The sequence below is a fragment of the Petaurus breviceps genome, unplaced genomic scaffold, assembly GCF_028583685.1.
Source record: "Petaurus breviceps papuanus isolate PSGF00001 unplaced genomic scaffold, PetGlider_PUasm1.0 37, whole genome shotgun sequence".
Lineage (NCBI taxonomy): Eukaryota > Metazoa > Chordata > Mammalia > Diprotodontia > Petauridae > Petaurus > Petaurus breviceps.
In genome coordinates this window covers 29,561,765-29,585,717 of record NW_027186296.1, presented here as the reverse complement: position 1 = coordinate 29,585,717, position 23,953 = coordinate 29,561,765, and the positions used below count along the sequence as shown (strand labels likewise).

Below are 23,953 nucleotides of genomic sequence, written 5' to 3'. Positions count from 1 at the left end.
CTCATTTTTTTTCCTGAAGGATTATACACAGTTTTGCTGGGTGGGTGATTCTTGGTTGTAATCCTATCTCCTTTGCCCTGTGGAATATCATATTCCAAGCCCTCTGACCCTTTAAAGTAGAAGCTGCTAAATCTTGTGTTATCCTAACAGTGGCCCCACCATACTTGAATTATTTCCTTCTGGCTGCTTGCAATATTTTCTTCTTGACCTGGGAACTCTGGAATTTGACTATAATATTCCTGGGAATTTTCATTTTGGGATCTCTTTCAGGATGTGATTGGTAGATTGTTTCAATTTCTATTTTACTCTCTGGTTCTAGAATATAGGGGCAGTTGTCCTTGAAAACTTCTTAGATGAGTAAGTTCCTTTTTTCAATCATGGCTTTTAGGTAGTCCAAAAATTTTAAAATGATCTCTCCTGGATCTGTTTTCCAAGTCAGTTATTTCCAAGTCATAAATTTAGCTCTTAGTAAAGGTATTTACTGAGATGGCAAGTCAAATGAGTAGCTACAAAACCTGAAGTATGCTCTACAGTAAATATATGCAATGTGCAAGCTTAGAGCACAATGGTAGTGCAGAACATATGTGGCCAAGGTAACTCACAACTGTGTTACTGCAGGACCCTAATGTCAGCTCTACTTGGCTGAGTCCTCATTTTCTCTTCTCTTCTAGGCAGCACAGTGGATAGAGCATTGGCCCTCGAGTCAGAAAGACTCATCCTCCTAAGCTGAAATCTAGCCTCAGACACTCCTAGATGTATGACCCTGGGCAAGTCACCTAACCCTGTTTTGTCTCAGTTTCCTCATCTGTAAAATGAACTGGAGAAGGAAATGGCAAACCACTCCAGTATCCTTGCCAAGAAAACCCCAAAGAGGGTCACAAAGAGTCGGACAGGAATGAAAAATGGCCCAACATCAACAACAAAAATATCTCTCAAATCCATAGCTTTGCTTTGATGCTACAGGTTCCATTTCCAGCCTTGGGTGACTGCTGCTGCTGCTGCTGCTGCTGCTGTGTGTGTGTGTGTGTGTGTGTGTGTGTTCTCCTTCAGCTATGCTTTAAACTCTTTAACTGACTCCAACTGTTCCACCGTGTATCTGACTGAGTAGCTGCAAGATACTTAGCAGGAGGTAAAGAGGAGAGAAAAAGAAATCCTCTCCTTCCTTCTACTCTACAATGAGCCCCCAGCATGTACTGGTTCAAACTGACTTGTCTTCAGGGTCATAACTAATTTTCAGCCTGACAAATGGTGTTGCCATTAGTATTTGGTATGCTTGTACTTTACAAAGGGAGAAGAGGGTCTTGACACCTTGTTAACACATAGACACCTAATCTTCTGTGATTATCTCCTTTGACTGTCAATGGGGGGCCGAATCGCCCTGCCCACACACATATTTGACACCCTAACAAAGATTTTTTTTTTAATTAATTCTTATAGTATCTTCTGTTTTTATATCATCTTCAAATCTCAGTCTCTAAGTCCTTCCCTATGCATTACCCAGAGAACTATCCCTTTTAACAAAGAATAAGACAGGGAAAAAAGCAGTTCAGCAAAACTAATTAACATATCAATCAAGTAAGATTTGTGTATTTAGTGTTTCACATCCATGGCCATATCCACCCACTCCCCTACCGGTATAGTACCTACCTATAAAGAAGAAAGTGTGTTCTAATATCTCTTCTTCAGGGTCTAGCCTGATCATTATCATTGCATTGTGTTAAGTTATCATTCTTGTTTTTGTTGTGGTTCTATTCGTTGTGTACACTGTTTTTTTATAGACCTAGGAAAGGTATTGCTGGGTCAAAGGGTAAACACAGTTTTATAGCTTTGGGAGAATAGTTCCAAATCGCTTTCCATAGTGTTAGATCAAATTAACAATTTAGAAGGCCACATGTTAAAGCAAAATTAAAAACTGTGATATTAGGAACAACAAGCCAAATCTATATCCTTAATGAGGCATTATTGACAGAGAAAACCCAACACAACTGGTTTAATGAATTAGTATATGCCACTCTCTTTGCTGAATCTGTACTGTTTCATAGAAAGACCATCAGAGGTGATTGTGACAGCATAGAACATTCTTTTTTTAATAGTATTTTTTCAAATACACGTAAAGACAAGTTTTAACATTCATTTTGACTTTCAAATTTTTTTCCCTCTTTCTAAAACAGTAAACAATTTGATATAGGTTATATGTGTGTAATCCTGAAAAATATATTTACATATTACTCATGGAGCAGAGAGTATTCTGAAAGTCATAGTGCAGTTTTAAGCTATTAAAGTCTAAATATTTTTAAATAATTAAAGTTTAAATATTGGTTAAACTTTAATAGCTTAAAACTGAACTAAGGCTTTTGGAACACTCCGCACTATTTCTCCCTGCCTCCTCCATCCAACCCTGCCCAATTTTCCTAAGGTAGGTTCAAAATGAATGAAAAACAGATGTGTTTATTTTAAAGGCAAAGAAACTGAGGCACAAAGAAGGTATGTGATTTGCCTATGGTTACACAGGTTGAAAGAATGTTGTTGGGGAATAGTAAGGGTCAGTTTAGATGGAATATAGTCTATGCGGAGAAGAATTATATGAAATGTCTGGAAAGGTAGACAAGAGTTAAATTGTGAAAGGCTTTAGATATCATGGCAAGAACTTTAACTTGAAGCAGGAGAGATCCACTGGACATTTGGGGAAATAAAGGGTAGGATGTTGATATTTCTGATAAATACAGATATTTCTTCCTTGAATCAAATCTACATTTGTCGCTTTGTAACTTCTACCCATTGCTCCTTATTTTGCCCTCCTGTGGCAAAACAGAACAAGTCTAATCCTTTAAATACTTGTAGATGGTTTCCATGTCTCCTTTGAGTGTCCTCTTCTTCAGCTTAAACAATTCCTTCAACTGATCATTGTATGACATGGCTTGCCTTGGCAGTATTATTTCCAGGGATGTACACATACATATAATGCACTTACTGCCAGAGCTAGCTCAGTGTTTGGGTTAAGAGGTATTTGACTGATTACCAAACTGAAGGTCTACTGAACTATATAGTGGGGACTTCATTGTTATATGCTTGTGAAATCTGAACAGTATACAAGTGCCATGCCAGGAAACTGAATTGCTTCTATTAGAATTTTCTTAGGAACATTCTGAAGATAACTTGTCAGGATTAAGTATCAGACACCAAGGTTCTTTCTTGAACTAAACTGACAAGCATTCAAATTACTGCGGAGAGCACAACTTCTATGGTCTGGCCACACTGTTTAACTGTCAAACATACACTTGCCTAAAAGACTATTTTATAGAAAACTCACACGAGGAAGGCCCTCACATAGAGGTTAGAAAAAGCAATATTAAGGACACTATCCAGAAGAACTTTGGAATTGATTCCATGACATGGGAGACACCGGCAAAGGACTGCCCAGTATAGTGTAACCATGTCAAAGAAAGCACTCTGCTCTTTTAGAAAAGCAGAATTGAAGTAGTTCAAAAGAAACACGAGATGCACAAATTTAGAGAATCCACTCCAAATATTCACATGGACTATTTGCACCTGACTGGTGGTAGAGCATTCCAAGCTCATATTGGTTTGATCAACCACAATTGGACACCTGTGACCTGACTCTTACTTAGTGATGTTATTTTGGTCCTCTTTGAGAATGAAGGACACCAACCAGCCAAACATATGACATGGACAGTCTTGAGTTTATTAATGTTTTTCTCAAATTGTGGTATCCAGAACTGACCACAATATTCCAGATGAGGTTTGATAAGGATAGAGTTTGGTGAATTACCACCTTCCTAGAAGCTATGCCTCTCCTAATGCTGCATAATATCGCTCTAGTTTTTTTGACTTCCGCATCATATCACTGACTCACGCTAAACTTGCAGTCTACTAAAAGCCCCAGGCCTTATACAAGATTTCTGCTTTCTAATCAACCCCAAGACTATCTTGTACTTGTGAAGTTGGTTTTTTATACTGAAAGACTTTACATTTAACCCTATTGCATTTAATTTTCTTAGATTCAGTCCACTGCTCTGGTCTAAGATCCTTTTGAATCAGGATTCTATCATCCAGTGTGTTAGCAATGAATGAATGAAAAAACATTTATTAAATGTTTACTATATGCTAAGGCAAGAGGGGTGGCAACAGAGGGTGATAAGGTTAAGCAAGGTGGTTTATATATAGTCGCAAATCATGAAGATTATAGGAGTACATTATGGTACCTAGACACTGAACTTTCACCAGTTAAGAGCAGAAGATCCTAGGGCAGGAGCTGGGGTGCCCAGTCAGAGGTGGTAGGCAGAACAAGGTGGGACAGTATGCAGATGACTAGAGTGGACTGTGGTGGATCCAGGGATTATCTAGTGGTCACATCCCCCAGAGTTATCATTTTCACCCAACAACATTCCTCATTAGTGGGAATCACACTCAGAACAGAATTTCCTCTTGTTTCCTCCTCAATCTTTTGAAGAATGAATTTATCACTAATACAAGTTGAGAAATAACTCCTTTGCTTTGGGTAAAAAAGAGCTCCAGCAAATGTCTAGGTAATATCGTGCCTCTATGACATGATTGTAACCTCTTTCCCAAATTCCTCATCTATTTCCTCCTTCTGTCCAGGTGATATATAGCTTGACAAAGTTATTTTTGTTTCTCCTTCCAGGTTTTTTTTTTCTCTTTATTCTTTTATCTCAATTTCAATCTGGTGTTTATGTGGAATATAAGCCTATTATTTTCTCAAAGTAAATAAAAACTAAAATAGAGGATTGCTAATATATAAATGCTTCATTTAAGCAGTGTCATTGTGGAATGAAATATTTTACATAACTGAATTTGCTACATAAATAAACTTGACTCACTTAAATACCTGAACCTTTAAAATTTTGAAAGATTACTCCAAATCACTAATAATAAAAGAAATATAAATCAGAGAAAATTTGAGGTTTTGCCTTATTTCCAGCCAATTACTATAGATAATAAAAATTGGGAATAGTCAATGTTGATGAGGCTGTGAAAATCTATATTTTTAAGTATTGTGCAAATACTTATAAGTACAAGAATTGTTGGTGGAGTTTTTGATCTAATCATTCTGGAAAGCAATTTAAATTGTGCTAAGAAAGTCACCCTTTGACCTAGGGATCCTACTCTTAGGACTAAGGAAGAAAAACTTAAAAAGAAAAGGGGACATGCACACCAAAATATCTATTGCAGCATTTTTTGCAGTAGCAAAGAAGTAGAAACAAAATAGATGCTATTATTTGGAGAATGACCCCCCCCCCGCCAAAACACACACACACACACACAATGGTATGGGATATGGTAAATCAGTTCATATAAGAAACAAGTAATTTGAAGAATACAGGGAGCCAAGGTAAGCAGGAAAAACGTACGTGCCTACAACAACAAAAACAAAGAATAACAACAAGATCAAAAGTGAAAGCATTATAATTATAATGACTAAATAGGGTCATGAAGAAGACACCAAAGGAAGAAGGAAAGAACACATATGTACAAAAATATTTCTAGAGGTTTTTTCTGTGATGGCAAAAAATTGGAAACTGAGGGGATACTCATCAACTGTGAAATGGCTGACCAAGTTATGCTATATGAATGTAATGAAATATTATTGTGTTGTAAGAAATGATAAAGGGGATAGTTTTGGGTAAATCTGGGAAGACAAATGAACTGATATAAAGAGAAGTGAGTAGACCAGAACAATTGACACAATAACAACAATATGGTTAAGCTTTAGGAACTCTGATCAATACAATGACCAACTGTAATTCCCTTCTCTCTCTTCCCTTGACTTTTGGAATGAAATACTCTTCTGGTTTTCTTCCTACTACCCTAACTGTTCTTTCTTTTGTGCTGGCTCCACTTCTTTCTTTTCCCTCCTAAAAGTGAGCATTACCCAAGATTCAGATCTCGTCTTCTGTTTTTCTTTCTCTACACTCTGACCATTAAAGATCTCATTTATCTACATTGCTTCAACTCTCCAGATCACTCCTCAATCTTTATTTCCAGTCCTGACTTCTCTGCAGAACTCCAGTTCTACATTTCCTACTACTTACTGGATATTTCTGCACAGATATCCTAACATTACATCAAACTCATCAAGTCCAAAACAGAATTCCTCACATTTTCTCCAAAGTAATTTTCCTCTCCTGACTTCCTGCTTTTGTTAATTATAATTACCATTACTGGGAGGTAGTAGAATCAGAAGCAGGATAGATTAAAAACCTTGCTTTGTCAAATCTTGATAGTATTTCTCTCAAACATGTCTTTTATCAATTTCCTTTTCTGTTCACTTGTACCAGCCTAATTTTGGTCCCTATCATTTCATTCCTGAAATGCTGCAAGGCTTTAGAATTGGTTTTCATTCTCCTCCCTCCTTCCATTTATCCTGCCTACCATAACCAGAGTAATCTTGGTAACAAAGGACCAAGATTTGGAACTGGAAATGAATCTAGAATCCAATCCCCTCATTTTATAGATTTAGAAACTAAGATCCCAAGAAGTTAAGTGACTTGTCAAAGGTCATATAAATAGCAAATAGTAGAGACATGATTCAAATCTAGGTCTTCCCACTTCAAATATGGCATCCTCCAAACACTATTTTGATCATGTCCTTTGTAACCTGACAATACAGAATCAACCTACTTTCCCAGTCTTAATTTTTATCACACTTTTACACAAACCTTACACTCTAAAAAAAAAAAATGACAATAATTTGTTTTCTCTCCTCTTATCTCCTTTCCCTATTGGAAAAAAAAAAAGGAAAAGAAACCATTGTTATAAGCAAGCATGGTCAAGTAAAACAAAGTTCTTCATTGGTCATAAAAAGCCTTCCCTCCCCAAAACATCTCTTCTGCTTTCTTGGCTTCACATTTTTTGGTTCCCATTTTTGCTCCATTCCCTCCTCACTATGTTGGTCTCTCTCCTCTTATCCTATCCAAATCCAACTTGATCCTTTGAGTTATAAATCAAATTGGACTTCTTCTCTGACTTCCCTTCCCTCCAGAAAAAGATGAGTGTTTCCTCCTCTCAACTCTTGTAGCATTTAATTGATAAATGCAACGTGACATATCACATATATTTAGCTTTTGTTAAATGTCTTATTCACATATATCCTGTCTCCCCAAATAGACTGTAGGGTCCTCAAGATGGGGAACATATCTTATGCTTCTTTGTATTTCCCATGATGCTTTGGTATTTTGGCGGACACCTGTGCAACACACGAGGGGGCCCATGAATTCTCATTCTCATTATATGATGGATCCAATTTCTTTTCTCATCATATACTTTACTTACCTATTTTTTATGCAGTTCTTTGTTAGTAATGTATGGAAGGGGCGGCTAGGTGGCGCTGTAGATAGAGTGCTCGGCCTGGAGTTAGAAAGATTCATTCTCCTGAGTTCAAATCTGACTTCACTTAACTGGTTGTATGATCCTAGGCAAGTGGCTTAACCCTGTTTGCCTCAGTTTCCTCATATGTAAAATGAGCTGGAGAAGATAATAACAGCAGCTTACATTTGTAGAGTACTTTAAGATTTGTGAAGCATTCCTTGTATGTTATTTCATTTGACTAGTTGACTATTACAGAAGGGAATCTTTTCCAAACATAGATTGAATTAGATTGACACAAAGGTCCATTCCAACACTGAAATTCTGTGATTATAACCCTTAACTTTAATCCTTTGGAGACCATGGTATTCTATGATTCACAACCACATATTGGAAAAATACATCAATCCATTGCCAAGTCCTGTTGACAACCTTTGAAACATTTCTCATATATTTCTCTCCTCTGATATGGCCACTACCCTATAGAAGGCCCTTATCACCTCACATTTGGCTACTTTATCTGTCTGCCTCAAGTGTCTCCCCTGTCCAGTCCATCTTCCTCTGCTCAGCTATCAAAGTGATCTTCCCAAGTTCAGGTCTGAATATGTCACTCTCCTATTTAATCAACTCCACTGTCTCCCTATTATTGCCAGGATCAAACATAAAATCATTTGGTTTGAAAAGTCCTTTATAACTTGGCTCTTTCCTACATTGCTCATCTTCTTATACCTTACTCCCCTTCACATATGCTATGATCCAGTGACTTTGGCCTCTTTACTGGAATTTTCTCCCTCCTTGTCTCAACTTCTTAGCTTCCTTTTAACAACTAAAATCCTACCTTCTGCAAGAAGCCTTTGCGACCCACCCACCCCACCATTCTAGTGTCTGCCCTTTGTTGATTATCTCCAATTTATCGACAAACAATATATCTTGTTTGTACACAGCTGTTCTCTCCTCCATTAGAATGGGAGCTCCTTGAAAGCAAGGATTGTTTTTGTCTTGCATTGTATCCCAAAGTGTAGTACAGTATTTGGCATATAGTAGGTGCTTGTTGACTTGACTTATATCCATGACTTAACTGATATCCAAGTATCCAAGACTGATTATAGCCTTAGCCCTGGGTATAGCCCTGTCCTCCTGTTATAGTTAAAGCTCTTTATGACAGGGACTCTGAAACTAGAATTAATGCTACTTCCCTCACACATAAAGAATCAGAATCACTGAAATTAGAGTAGGAAGAGATGTTAGAGAGCATCTAATTCAACTTGTACCTAAGTAGGAATACTCTAGGCAATATTCTTTTTTTTTTTTTTTTTAAGCAATTGGGGTTAAGTAACTTGCTCAAGGTTACACAGCCAGGTGTTTCTGGGTGGGTGCTAAGTGTCTGAGCCCGGGATTCGATCTCCAGGTCTTCTCAACACTGGAGCCAATGCTCTTACTCGCTGCGCTACCTGGCCGCCCCACTAGGCAATATTCTTGGTAAATGGTTATCCAGTTTCTGTTTGAATACTTCTTTCTACTACCTCTCAAAGTAGTTCATAGAATTTAAAGTGGCAAGATCACCAGGTTCACCACCCTCAATTTACAGAGGAGGAAAATGAGGCCAAGAGAAGTAAAGTGACTTGCCCATCGGAAAGAGCACTGACTTTAGAATCAGAGCATCTAGCTTCAAAACCTTCCTCTTGGCATTTACTACCTTTGTGACTCTGAGAAAATCACAACCTTCCTGAGCCTCAGTTTATCTATAAAATGAAAAGTTTGGACTGAAGCCTCTTTCAGCTCTAGATATACAATCCTTCCCATATAGCTAGTAACTAGAGACAGTAGAGACAGGATTCCACTTTTGTCCGAGAACTGTCCAGTTCTAGATGTTAAGGTTTTCCTTAGGATTTAAAAATCTGCCTCTCTGTATCAGTACAGATGATTGAAGCAAATGGATAATCAATTCATTCACCTTGTTTAGAGATGCCAGCCCCAACCTCAGTCATGTTTTCCCCTCCAAAAAAGCACTAATTAAGTACCCATGTGCCAGATGGAGATATAAAAACAAAAATGGAATAGCTTCTTCCCTAAAGGAAGGTACATTCTATTGAGGGGAAGAGGACTCCATATATATACACAATAGCTAAAGTCAAAATAGATACAAAGTCATTTCAGGGGGAAGACACTGTATATTACCATTTGTGAGATTATTTCCAGCTTTGGAAATTGATATAGCTCTGAATGAATGAGCTAAGCCTCAGAGATATATTAGAGATTTTATCTTTCACAGGGAAGATAAAACAGTTGGGTAAATAAAGTAGGGATCAACCAGGGGCAATAAGGAATCGGTGCTGTTCAGTCATATCTGACTCTTTGTGACCCCATTTGGGGTTTTGACAGTAAAGATAATGGAGTGGTTTCATTCCCTTCTCCAGCTCATTTTCGAAGATGAGGAAACACAGTTAAGTGACTTGCCCAGGGTCACACCGCTAATAAGTGTCTGGGGCCAGACTTGAACTCAAGAAGATGAGTCTTCCTGACTCCAGGCCTGGAGCTCTATCCATTTCACCACCTAATTTTCTCAATAGTCCATTACTAGTACTTTATGACTATCAGATTTTCAATAAAGGCTGGGGGAAGGGGTGGGGGAAGGACAACGATCACCATTTTGATTTCCCTTATCATCCTAGACCTGAGAAAGAAAAAGGATTTCCTCTGGGCTTCTGCCCTGACTCTGATTTTCTTTACTGATAAAATATTTTTCTTCTTTTTCATTGTTCTGGAGGAGGCTGCTTCTCTAATCTGGAAGATAAGCACTGCTCAGACTTTCATGTTGAAAGAAGTTTGAAGCTTTTTCTTTATTTTATTACTATTATTTTTTGTGGAATTCTTTTTCTCTTCTGAAAATACCAAGTCTTTTGAGTAGGAGCTTAGGTCAACAAAGTTCTTTTGAAGCTGAAGGGGAGGAGAAAGGAAAGGGCCAGAGGACTACAGGATCCAGAAACCTTTGAAAGGCCTAGCTGCTCCATGCTTGTTGGCTGCTGGAGTTTCCCTGAGGAATGACGCTATGAAAACAAACCCTGATTCGTCAGGGCCGAACTGAATTCTCCATTTAAGGACAGATTGCCTGGCCTGAGCAGAGGCTTAGCCTGGGGAGTACATAGTGAGAGAGTAAAGAAAGAGGAGGAGCTAGGCTGGCGGTGGAGCTGCTGCTGCCGGGACTGCCCCTAGCTAGCACTTCTAGTCCGGCGGCCGGAGGAAGCTCTAGTCTATTTCTGACTCCTCGCTGAGCTGTTCATCCCTACATAGAATGAGCGGGGTCTGCTAAAGGGTAACACCCCCCTCCCCCTTTCCCTCCAACCTGCCCTGCGGATCCTGCTTGGATGGAGACTCCCCAGTGTTCCCATTGGTTCCTCTGAGTGTCTGGGGTGTTGGGAAGATTCTTCTTTATTTGGGGGGGCCGAAAGGAGCCAACTTTTTAAGTTCGAGAAGGAAATTACATTTCAGACCCTCCGCTCCCCCAGCAATCGGATTGAGGTGGAGGAGCGACGGCAACTGAAATCACCATGGTGAGTTGGCCGGGGCTTGGAGCTGCCGGCGGCGCCGGGGTGGGCAGGGGACCCGGGACCTGGGGCAAGCTGCCCGGAAGGCAAGCCCACCTTGCTGGGCCACTTACTCGTCAGTCCTAGAAAACCCATCTCGGCAGCTTATCCATCAGTCCTGGAAAAGGTTGGAAGAGAAGAGGTAGTGCTCCCTACTCCTTTCTTTCACCTTTTTCAACAGGTTTCCGGGATGAAGAGGAAGCAAAAAGTGCCTTAAGTAATTTCTCGGTCTCCAAACTTGTGTGTGTTGTGTTGTGTATTTGAGTGTTAGGATTGACCATCTGCATCTGGCCACTTCCAGTTGCGGAAAGTGTGGGGCTTGAGCGGGAGGGGAACAAACCACATGTGTTTTCCAGGGGGTACCGCGGGCACGGACCCTCTCTCGGTGTCTGAGTCCCCTGTCTTCCTGTTAGACGGCGGGGAGAACCCGCACTGTGCAGCAGCGTTCTTTGCCTCTCTGGCCACCTCTGCCGAAGGCGATGTAACAGCCTAACCTCAGCCCACACGCCCCGAGCCATGGGGCAGGGTCTTTTGCTCCGACCGCCTCCGAGCAGGGCTGCGTCTTCCCGGAGACGGCTGTCTCGTACGGAGCCTTGATTCTTTTAGTTCCTTCAGAACCGAGATGGGCTTTCCCGGTCCGGGCTGGCATTTGCAAGGTGGTGTGGGAAAACCAGTCTGGAGGTTGCTTTTTTATCGGCCTGTCCTGGAGAAAGAGAAGGAGGGAGGGAGAGAGGGAGAGGAGACAGCGCCACCGCCACCGCGGTAGCCCCCGCCACAAAGGGAGGAGGAAGGGAAGTCCAGGTAAAGAGTACCTGGAGATCGGCTAATGGGCCCGGCTGGGCTGGTTGCGCCAAGCGAAAGTGACAGACTGGCAGAGTCAAAAATCCTGTGGGTTTAGAAGAACTGGGGCTGGCAAAATCTATACTCAGAAGCACAAAAATAGCTGTTAGTATTTCCCAAACTACCGCCTCGCTGCCCAGTTCCCCACAACTGCAAGGTAACAGTGCTTCTGTGTGTATATATATATAACCGCGAAAGTTTTGAAGGCTCTGCCCTCATGCTCACATTTTGCATGTCCTTTTTTTCTGAATCTGTGGAAGTGGCTCATTCTCTTCTCCCCACCCATAAAAATACAACACAACAGCGTCTTAGTCAGACTTTTCTTAGGTCTCTTCCCCTTAGCCTCACCACCACCAAAAGAAGAGCTTGGAATATTTATGGGAGGAGGGGAGATAAAAAAAATTAAAAGATTGGAAAGGCTACAGAAAAGACTTGCGAAAAGACTGGAAGACTAGAGAATTTGTACTAAAGACTTTGTAATTGGGGTATTTGCCTTACTGAAAATAAGCTTAGGAAGGTCAGGTGGGCTGGACCAGGGCGAGGAGGGAGGAGAGGGGAGGGGAAGGGGGGGGGGGGAAGAGTGTTGCTACTGCTCTGTGCTTTTGACGATTGTAAAAATGGAGTGGTTAAAAATGATACTTGGTATAGTAGAATATTAGTTTAAAATGTAGACATTGTAACAAAAGGCAGGCAAATGTAAAGATGGCCCATCTGGGCCTACACTTGCTACTTGTTGGCTCCTACTGTCTTGGAAGTTGTGTTTATTTGCAAAGATAGATCTTTATTCTTGGGAGAACCTCTCTAGTCAGAAGGGAACTTTCCAGAGCCCATTATCAATAGGCAGTGAAAAATAGCATTATATTTGTCCCTAAAGAAAAAGACATTAAAACACACATCAGTTTTCCTTTAAACTATCAGAATTCAAGAAGTTAGCTAACCCGAAACTACTTTGGAAACAGTAGCTTGTTTAAGTGGAGGATGTGTTTAGGATTTGTGCTTTCTGGTTGGAAGTGGAGTTAGGATAAATGATAGTGCTGATGTTTAAGAATTTCTGAAATCGGTTTCTACAGTTCAGTCTAAAACCTTGGGCAATGAGATTATGATAAAACAAATATTCTCATAACATTTCAGTAGTGGGACAAAATCTTGAGGGAAAATCCAAAGTGTTAGATGTGTTTTTTAATGTTCTAAGAGACGTCCCTTTGTAGCCTATTCTGAGTGCCTGAAAAACCTACATACACTGTTGGAAAGATTGAGAAGATCAATAAATACACTGTTGCAAAGGAAGGATATTATAGCAGAAAAAATGATGTTTCTAAAATTCTGTGAACTATTCATTTTAAATCTTTCATTGCTTAGCGCACACATAGCAGCAGCAGGTAGGAGTATGACTTACCTATTAGTGGGCATATTGCCATGGACACAGATGGGCATGTTTGTGGGCAGCCAAGAGGCTATCTGTGTATCAGATATGGTTGTTGAGGCCAAGGTTCCCTGTCAGAAAAGTTGAAACAGCTGGCTGCCCTGAAATGGGAGATGGACCATCACTAAATCAACAATAATCTAGACTAATTTGCAAAAATAAAATGGATTTTTTCTACTACCATGAAGAATTTAGTGTGCTCATTTTTATAAAATGTAGAGTTGTGGACATTTGTTATTAAAGGTTGTGAGACTTTGATCTAATAAAAAATATGATATTTTGTTTACATTGGATCCCATGCCAACTTGGGCACACTGTACGTGGATTATGTCATCTGATGGTAAAACCTCAAAATGCACCTTTGTTCAGCCATGCACAGCTGCACCCCACTGTAATTTAGGGCAGGAAGGGAAAAAGAATTCAGTGGAAGTGGTTGAAAGTTAGGATGTAGACTGTAATTGGTCTAACTTCAGTCAGCATCTAGGGGTAACACCGGAGCTGGCCAATTTTTTTTTAAGTTAGATCTTTCAGGAAATATAGTTAGGACCTTAGTCTTACGATTCATTAGAAAGAAGCCCCACCTGTTCCAAAATCCTGACCAAGACTGATTCATCCCTGACTCATAGGGAAGATAGTCATTTTCAGACTCATAAGTATAAGAGACTTTCTTTTGGTGATTTTCTCTTGATGATTTCCTGGCTTTCAAATTTTCTTTGGTTTATTAGCATTTGATGGTAGAAACCTTTATCTCTATGTGGTAAATTAGAATGTAGAACTAAAGATATTTGCAATCCCATAAGAGCATAAATTCTCTGGAAAAGTTTAAAAATCCCTTTTGGCTTCACCTAGTGGTCATTTAAATCTAGGATTCTTTTTCCTGTGTGTAAATTTCCTTGGAGAGACAATGTGGTGTGGTGGATGGTGGGGCATATCAGACTCAGAGTTAGAAAGACTCTGGGTTTGAATGCCTGTGTGACTATGGGTGAGTTATTTGACCTTTCTGAGTTTCAGTTTTTTCATGTGTAAAATAGGAGGAGGGGACATATATCCCCCACTTCAATTTTATCATGAAATTCAAATGAGAATTATGTATTATAAATATCAGACATCCCAGAATTTGCTTTTGGTTGTTGTTATTTTGTTGTTTGTTTGTTGTTGTTTTACCATTGTCACCAACAATAGTTACACTTCTTTGACTTCAACTGATTACCAGAGCCTATGTACATAGGTATGCCATCCTCTGGGTTTCCAGAAATGGCACAATCTAATATTTCTCTTTGTTCTCAGGGCTTCAGTAAATTAAATACAGTTAAATCTTTTGGGTCCAGATCTTTTGGCTGTACTTCTATAACATCAGAGCATTCCAGTAATATGTTAAAAAAAAATCTTACAGAACATGTAAAAGATAACCAATGCTACCTTGTGATTTACAGGAAAGACCCCAATTTTTGCTCCAAAAAGTCTTTTGTAAATGAACTGTTTGTAACTCAGAATGTAGTTTCCAATGTTCTAAATGGTAGGTAGGTTTTTGTGAGCTGATCTAAGAACACATACTTCCATGCCAAATAAATATATACCCAAATAAAGCATTCATAAGTTGAGGGCTGCCTATTCTAGATAGAGAAATCTAAATCCTTCTTTTTTTGGAGATTTCATACTTATCTCTCCACCAGTGGTGCAGGTTGTGGGTTTTGTTGATTGATGGTAGGCCAATTGGAAATCCATATAGCATTCTACTCACTTTAGAAAGAATTCCTGGATGAGGTACAGTTGAAACTTTGAAGGGGTTTTGAGGAAGGGAAAGAATAGGTAGTTTGGCCAGTTATGGATTAGGAACCCATTAATTACGGGTAGAAGTAAAGGAGGGCTGTAGTAGAAAAAGTGGGATAGGATCCATCTTTGACTAGAGTGAAGGAAGCAGAGAGTTCATGACACTCAATGAAAAGAGACCATTTTTAAGTTACTACACACATCTACTATAAACTATCAAAGGTTTTTTTTTTTAATAAAAAAGAGAGAGAACCCTAAAGAAGCATATATAGGGAAGTATCTACTTCCTCTTCTCTTATCTCAACCTGCATTAGTTAAGAGAGACAGAAGAATCAGAATAGGTTTGCATGAGACCTTATAATGCATTCAAACATAGGATCAGGGAAGCACTTCTCTTGTTGGACTCTTCTTGGGTTGGCATGGGTGGCAGCCTTTTGTAAGTTTTGTTACAGTCTGTAATATTAACTAAATAACTCACCCAAGAAGCAGCCATCAAATCAAAGTACAGTAGAAATCCAAGACTCAGGGTGAAACAGGATGTGGAGGAAACTGTACAAGGAACTTAGCCACTACAATGGAAATGGCTTTGATTTTGAGCTATTTTATCTTTAAAAATCTTTTCCTGTGATGAAGAATAAAGCTATTAGACTATTTCATTATTGTGTGCCCATTATTATATGAAATCAGTGATTTTAGCTGCCTATAAGGTGACTTTCTAATAATATATTTATAGAATGCTAGAACTAGAAGCTATCTTAGAGATCACCTAATACAGTCAATTAAATTTACAGTTGAAAAAAAAAACAGAGAACTCAAGATGAGGAATGACTCAGCCAAGGTCACAATTAGTGACTGAGAGCCAGTCCTAGAAACCAGGTTCCCTTTTAAAAATATAATTAATTTCTTTATTTCTAGTTTTCAACATTCACTTCCATAAGATTTTGAGTTCTAAATTTTATCCCCCTCCCCAAGACAGTATGCAATCTGATATAGGCACTACTTATACATTCATATTAAACATATTTTCACATTAGTCATGATGTACAGAAGAATTAGAACTAATGGGAGGAACGATGAGAAAGAAGAAACAAAACACCAAAAGAAAAGGAGAGCAAATAGTATATTTCCATCTACATTCATACTCCCAAGTTCTTTCTCTGGATGTGGATAGCATTTTCCATAGTGAATCTTTTGGAGTTGTCTTTGATCTTTGCATTGCTGAGAAGAGCTAAGTCTATCAAAGTCAGTCTTTGCACAGTGTGGTTGTTACTGTGTACAATGTTCTGGTTCTGCTCATTTCACTCAGCATCAGTTCATACAAGAAACCAGGTTTCTTGACTTCCAATTTATCTATCTTGCCATTATATCACACTTTACCATCCCTATGCAAAGTCATGGATTTAGAATTTAATTCAATAAACATTTATTTAAGTGCCTGCTATATGCCAGGCCCTATGCTTAGCATTGGGATTTCAAAAAAGAGGCAAAAGACAGACCCACTCTGAAGAAGCCTACAATAAAATGAGGAAGACAACATGCAAACAAATGTATACAGAGCAAGCTATATACAGTATAAATAGGGAATAATTAACAGAGGGAAGACACTGGAATTAAGAAGGGTTGGGGAAGTCTTCCTGGAGAAGGTGGAATTTTAGTTGGAAGCCAGAGAGGTCAGTAGTTGGAATAGAGGAGGGAGAGCTTTCCAGGAATGGGACCAGCTGGAAAGAATGCCTAGAGCCAAGAGAATGGAATATTTTCTTCAAGGAACAATCAGGAAGCTGTCACTTGAGTACATGTTGGGAAGTAACATATAAGTAGGGCACCAAGATGGTGCAGTGGATAGCGTGCCAGTCCTGAAGTCAGAAAAACTCATTTTCCTGAGTTCAAAACTGGCCCCAGAAATTTATTAGTTGTGTGACCTTGGGCAAGTCACTTAACCCTGTTTACCTCAGTTCTTCATCTGTAAAATGAGTTGAAGGAAAGGAAATGACAAACCACTCCAGGATCTTTGCCAAGAAAACTCCAAATTTGGGTCACAAAGAGTCAGATATGACCAAAACAACTCAGTAACAGCTACAGGGTTTAAGAAGACTCAACATGTAGGACAAGGCTAGGTTCTGAAGGTCTTTCAGTACCAAAAAGAGCATTTTATATTTATTCCTGGGGCAACAGGAAGCCATTGGAGCTCATTCATGACTGGGCACCAGAAGGGAACTCTGTGACTATTCAGTCCAATTCCCCTTCTCTGTTTTGCAAAACTGAGGCCCAGGAAAGTTAAATGACTACCCCAAATCACAAATGTAGTGTTAGAAGGATTTAAACCCAAGTCCCTTGACTTAAGACCTAGAACTCTGCACTACAATGTACTACCCTCACGTTGAGCAGATAGTTTTTTCATGTAATATTATTTGAAAGAAGGGACGGTGCTGAAATTTCCTTTGGTAAAAGGTATCATCTCTAGAAGGCCACAGAAAAATTTCCTGGAAATTAAGTCACTTTAATGTTTACAGAAGTGCTTTACTCACAACAGCCCTTTGAGGGAGGTAGCATGCATATTTTTTCCCCATTTTATGGATGAAGTAATTTCTTTCAGTCTTGTTTTGAGTGACTTGTCCATGGCCACGCAATGCCAGAGCCAAAATTCAAACAAAGATTTCCTTCCTTAAAGTCTAGCATTTCCCCCCCACATACTGCATTGGGAAGGTTAACGTTTAAGAATCCCTGATTATCAGGTGACTTGGGTTTTACTTCCAGCTATGATTCCAACTCTCCTTCTCCCCCTCCCTCTCCCCTTCTCCCTTTCTCTCCCTTGTGATCCAAGATGTGGTAAAAAGTTGACTACTTTTATATCTGTTTTGAGCCAAATACTTCCAAAACGGTATGTCTCTATCTTATTTGATACTATCCAGATTGCAGGTGGAATAATGGGTTATTATGAAGCACTGACTTTATCCTGTTTCTTGTCCTTGATTTTTTTTTTCATTTTCAAGTGAAGTCACACTCCCAGGGTTCATAGAATCCTAGAATCTATGAGTTTAAAGGAATGGCAGAAGTCATCTAGTCCAATACCATATGTGATACCTAAATCACCTGTGTAACATCCCTGACAAATGCTGCATTACCTGACAACCAGCTTCTCTGCTTGGCATCTGGAGTGGGGCATCTCTGCCTTGTCAAGGCAGCCTATTCCATTTTCTTAACAATTCCAGTTGTTAGGTTCTCAATCTTTTCTGATTCATTACCCATTTGAGATTTTCTTGGCAAAGATACTGCAGTGGTTTGCCATTTCCTTCTCCAACTCATTTTACAGATGAGGAAACTGAGGCACACAGGGTTAAGTGACTTGCCCAGAGTCGAACAGCTAGTAAGTGTCTGAGACCAAATTGGAACTCAGGAAAAAGTCTTCCTGACTTCTGACTTCCTGACTTCCACTGCTGCCCCAATTGTTAGGTAGCTATGTCCTTTTTAAACCAAAACTTCTTTCTTTGGACCTTCTATTCACTCATCCTAGGCCTATCCTTTGGACCTTCCTCCTCAGTGTAATTCTTCCTTTCTCAATCATGCAAGATGAAAAACTTTTATTTTTACTTACTTCCTGACCTTAAATATCAAGTTAATTCAAAGTTTGTTTTAGAAATTACATAGAGAGCTAGATAAAATTAGATGCTTATTTAACATGAACTGAATAAGACTCATGTAACTTCTTAGCTCTTTATATATTGAATTAAGCATCATATGAATGAGTTTTCATGAGACTAAACTTTAGAAGAAGCTGCTGATTGCTTTGTGTTTCATAATTGGACTCTGTATTTTATACTTGATGAAAATTTGTGAAGTCTCTTCATCACCTTTGAAAGGTATTAGAGTATAAAATCCTACATAATTGTGAGGCATTATCAGCTACATCATGGAGATCCTAAGTTATTCATAATAATATGAATATTTTTCCAGTTTGAAGTCCTCTGTTACTTTTTAACGAAGATGTGGCTAATTTATTATTGTGCCTTGAATTTTTGTGAAGACAATATTTACTTTTGAGATATGTTTTTCATTCTGGCTTCATTTTTTGGCTTATTAATCTTGCTGACTAAGACTTGATATTTACAGAACAAAGAAGAGGTTTTCAAATATCAAAAGCATTAAAAAGTCTCAGCTTCTGGGCACATTTTGTGCTATGTTAAGCAGATTATTTTTTCAAACTTCAGTTTCAGCATTTGATGTGGCAGACAAGAGGTTTTGCCACTGGTGGACTTTGGGAACTTTGCTTTGGGCAAGTGTGGGTTATGATCCTGCCTTTATTGTAATAATGATCTTGGCTGCCTCTCTAGGACAGCTATCCCCAGGAGGAATAGAGTTGAAAGAGTTTGAAGCAGATTATATGGAGTGATTATAAAGTGGTGAAACTAATTTTTTTAATAGTAGACCAAACTTAGATATCCAAATGAATGTTGTCTTTTTAAGCAGGTACTTTGGGAAGCTGCACTCTCTTTCCCTTGATGTTTCTGCTTTTGTTTCAAATGAAACTCCTATGGAATTGATTCCCTTCAGAACTGCATACAAAAAGTAGTCTAATTATTTTGTCTGAGTAGCTGTGCCTACTAAGCATTTATCCTATAGTCTGACCACTCACCTAATTCACCAGGTTTAGCACTAAATAACTTTTGAGTATTTCCAAAAATCAGATATACCTCCAGAGCCTGAAAAATTGTGACCATGGAGTATATTCAAGAGAATGTGTAGTAAGTCTGAAGGTAGCTCTGGAAGAGGAGTTTCAACCGCCCCCCCCTCAAAAAAAAAAAACATTTTGAGCAATGGAAGCAGTGTTGTAATGGATGTATAATACCTTACTGTAGGGAGGGAGACAGCACTCATTTGGACTTTATACTGGCATTTTGTTTCAAAATCTATTCTCGTGACTTTGTGGTCATCTTTATTGCCATATTAAAGAACACAAAATCATGAGATACTAGAACTAGAGGGGACCCTTAAAGGTCATTAAGTCCAACTCATTTAATTTAAAGATCTAAAGCTTTGACTGTGATTTGACTATGATTTGATCATGATTGACTGTGACTTGTCCAAAGTCAAACAGCAATTTTTTTAGTGGTGTAACCAAAACAATAAGCCAAATCTCCTATCGTTGCTGTTTCTGCTGTACCAAACTAGTATGAAATCTTATTCTGAGTTGGATAAATTAACTGTATCTGGAATGGTTAGAGAAGACCTTCCCAGAAACCAAGGAATGGAGAGTCTTCATGACTCCAGGCCAGGCACTGTGCCACCTAAAATCCTCCCTCCACTCTGTAATGCCCCTGCAAGGTATATGCCTGCTTTGACCTTATTTGTTCTGAGAAGTATTGCTAGAGTTATATCCCAGGTTAGACAAACAGGCTTCTTTGTACTCAGGAACAGGTATTGTCCCTGGTGCGCAGATGGACCTTCAAACTTTGTAGCATCCTTCGTAAAGCAGCACACAAATGTGTTGAAGTCAAGGGTTGTGATTTGAGCTTAGACTTGAAGAGAGCTTCAGGGAGAGAGGTTTATTTCCCTTCCTGTAGCTTGGAGGTAGAGCCTAGAGTTGGGCAACATGATCAACATATCAAGCATATAGATTCTGAAATTGTGATTCAAAGGAGCATCTTTACTCTATTCAAACTTAAAAATTGTAAACTTTAAAAATTCTTGATCTAGGAGTCTCCTAGATAATAAATGGTAGGTTTCAGCTTATAGTTTTTTCCTATAAAAAACTTGCCTCTTGACTTTTTTACCTTTGCAGAGGTAGATATTTTAATAGTAGCAACATTGGAAATGATATATGTAAAAGTCATTTTATGATCTAAATACTCTTGGGTAAAGGGGCTTGTATTAGTATCTATTTTTTAATATTATTTTATTTTATTTTTCCCAATTATATATAAAGGAAATTTTTAACATTTAAAAAAAATTTTCAGCTTCAAATTTTCTCCCTCCCTCACCTCCTCCTTCCCTGAGATGGTAGGCAACATGATAGAGATTATACATGTGTAATCATGCAAAACATATTTCCACATTAGTCATGTTGTGAAAGAAGACATTGACCAAAAGGAAAACACACACACACACACAAAGTGAAAAAAAGTGTGCTTCAATTTGCATCCAAATTCCCATTAGTTCTTTCTCTGGATGAGAATAGCATTTTTCATCATGAGTCCTTTGGAATTGTCTTGGGTTATTGTATTATTGAGAATAGTACTATTTTTATTTTTTAAGTGATAAGGTTTTTTAATTGTATCTGTCCCTTCCTCTCCCTCCAGCCGAGCAAATTTTAAAGATAATGTAAGATAGTTTATTCATAAAGAATAAAGCTGGAGGAAAAAGATCATACTGAACTTAAGTCTTCCTACGCAAAAGAGAAAATTGAACAAATTAGGATGACCAATAAAATCCTATTTTTTGGATGCTCTGACTGTTGCCAATAATTCAAGTTAACATGGAACCTGGTAATGGCATGTTTTGGACAGCACAGCTCTCTGCCTCTGAAGAATAATGCTCAAGCCTATAAATAAGGTTTAGTTGTTTCCTGTTTTCCAGCAGGTAGAAGCAGACTCTTATCAAAGAACATTGTGGATTTAGAAATGGAACCATTTGTTAAACTATTTTGAGATTATGAATGGTTTTAAAAGGACATTCAAAAACTATTTCCAAAAAATGGTGGACGTGTCCCCCATCTCCTCTGTTATTTCAAGAGCTATAGCAAATGTGAATTCTAGCCTAAATCTTAAAAAGTATAATCATTCTCTTCCCTTTACATGTTTAACAGCTTTGTAACTCAGGAAGTATGATATTTGGTCAGACTCCTATTTCATCAAGCTTACTATTCTATTCCCTACAGTGACCCCAAGGGGAGGTGATGGATAGGCACATTTGTCCTTACTGACCTACATCTTAAAGGTTATGTATACCCTAGATTCTCCTAATAACCACCTATTACCTGAATATTCAGTAGTTTGGCCAAAACCCTTAGATTTCTTTGGTTTTAGTAACTGTTATTTTGAATACTTGAGGAAGAATTAGGCTCAGCCAGAATATGTGGTGGACTGAATTTTCCTTCATTCTGTCTAGCTTTCTTCATGAGCATGAGGGAATCCAGAAGTATTTGGCTTTCTACTAGCACCACATTCTTTGTAAGCTGTTGGGAATTGGACTCAGCATATACTTTGCACTGGTATAGACTCAGTTCTAGTTATTAAAACAAAAGCTGAGATAAACAAGAAGGAAAACTATATTTAATATTTGTTATTTAAGTAAAAATAAGAATATGTTTTGCACAGTACATTTTCACAGCAATGAATCATACCTCACCAGAGAGGTCTACATCATGCTAGAAAAAACATGAGTAGGACCAACTATTCAACCTAATGTGTAATTGGGAGTGAGTTTCTTTCGAGACAACATCTTTCCAACTGGCTAGAGGAAGAAAGGAGTTGTCCAAAGGAAGAGAAGTCAATCTAGGCAAAACAAAGTTTAAGCAGCACAGTTTTTAAACTACGATATGGTTCAATAAAGAGAGAGGAATAGTGTTGCGCCAATTCTCCATTAGGTACAGATTATGCTGGGCTACAGGAGTACTTCTAGGCATGATGTAGGTACCATACTTGAAGAGGGAAGATGACAAACAAACTTCAGTGAATGCACCCTCTACTGATGGGTGTCATGGTGAAGGGTCTGGCAGCCTTGTCATAGGAGTAATGGTTCAGGGAACTTTGGGGATGTTCAGCATAGAGAAGAGACCTTGGAAGGGAAGGTGATCACTCTTGTCAAATATTTGAAGGACTTGTCATGTGGAAATATGTACATTTTCACATTGTCTCCTACATAAGGCAAAACCAAAACCCCTCCACTCTCTTGTCATCACTGCCTCAGTACTCTGAAAGAGGGGTTCTTAACCTTTTAGGGGAGGCATGGATCTCTTTAACAATCTTGTACAGCCTGTGGACCCCTTAGCAGAATAATCATGTCACCTACATTCATAATTGCAGGAAGAGTTAAATTTCAGTCAGAGGTTAGTGAAGATAAACGTGTAATTTTTTTCCCTCATTCAGGTTCCTAGACCCCCAAGAAATCTAGGGGTCCATGGACCTTAGGTTAAGAACTGCTATTCCAAATACAAATATGAAAGTCCTATAAAAATAGAGCCTTCTTCACCATAGAGGCTGAGCATCCTAGGGTTAATCTTGTCTTTGTCACGCTTTAGGGGACGCTTTAAAGCTATAACTTATTAGTCAAGAGAGACTAAGCCATATTCCACCCCAGACCTACAAGAAGTGACTTACTTGTCCAAAGTCAAACATCCTCCTACAAAAGCCATGTTTCAATGAATGGTGTGTATGCATGAGCACAGAGATAATTCCAAGGCTGCCTTTATAGCCTGCAAAACTCCATTCCTTATCATGATACTTAGTAACTGGGATACATGTGACTGTGAATAGCCATGGTCTGAAATCAGATTTGGAGAGGGGACCGTTAAATGAATTCCCTTCTCTTAAGATCCCTTTTGAGTGCTGGTTTACACCCCAGCCTTGACCACTTGCCTTTGAAGTCCAATCAGACCCATTAAACTTAAAATCTCTTCTCCACTTTGGTCTCTCCTAAAGAGTGAGAGGAGCAGGTAGAGAAAGGTGTGAATGAAAGCCTGGAGGGACCTATGTCTACTTAGAAACCAGAGACCTCTTTTCTATTGAGGGCTCTGAGGGTTTACAAAGTACTTTGAATGAAAAGGAACCAAAGGAACATTCTCCTGCCATCTCAAACACTTTCTTCTCCTACCTCAAGTTCTACCTAGTGCTAATAGAGCAATGGAGCAGTAGTGAAGAATTGTATCCCATTTGTCTTTACTTTGTGTTTTTATAGTATTTGTCATTAGACTATAAGTTCCTTGAGGCAGGGCCTCTCTTTTACTTTCTTTGTACCCTGCCCCCCCCCCCCCCCCCCCCCCCCCCCCCCCCCCCCCCCC

The 23,953-nt window shown here is 39.0% G+C and overlaps 1 protein-coding gene across 1 annotated transcript in view; it reads left to right on the top strand.

Annotated features, from left to right (window-relative positions):
- The first annotated feature begins 10,442 nt into the window (after positions 1-10,442).
- Positions 10,443-23,953, top strand: part of MYO1E (myosin IE) — a 250,079-nt gene continuing 236,568 nt past the window's right edge. The window contains exon 1 of the mRNA XM_069098166.1: positions 10,443-10,895. Coding sequence (XP_068954267.1) covers positions 10,893-10,895 — 3 coding nt within the window. The 5' untranslated portion in view covers positions 10,443-10,892. The remainder of the gene's footprint in view (positions 10,896-23,953) is intronic.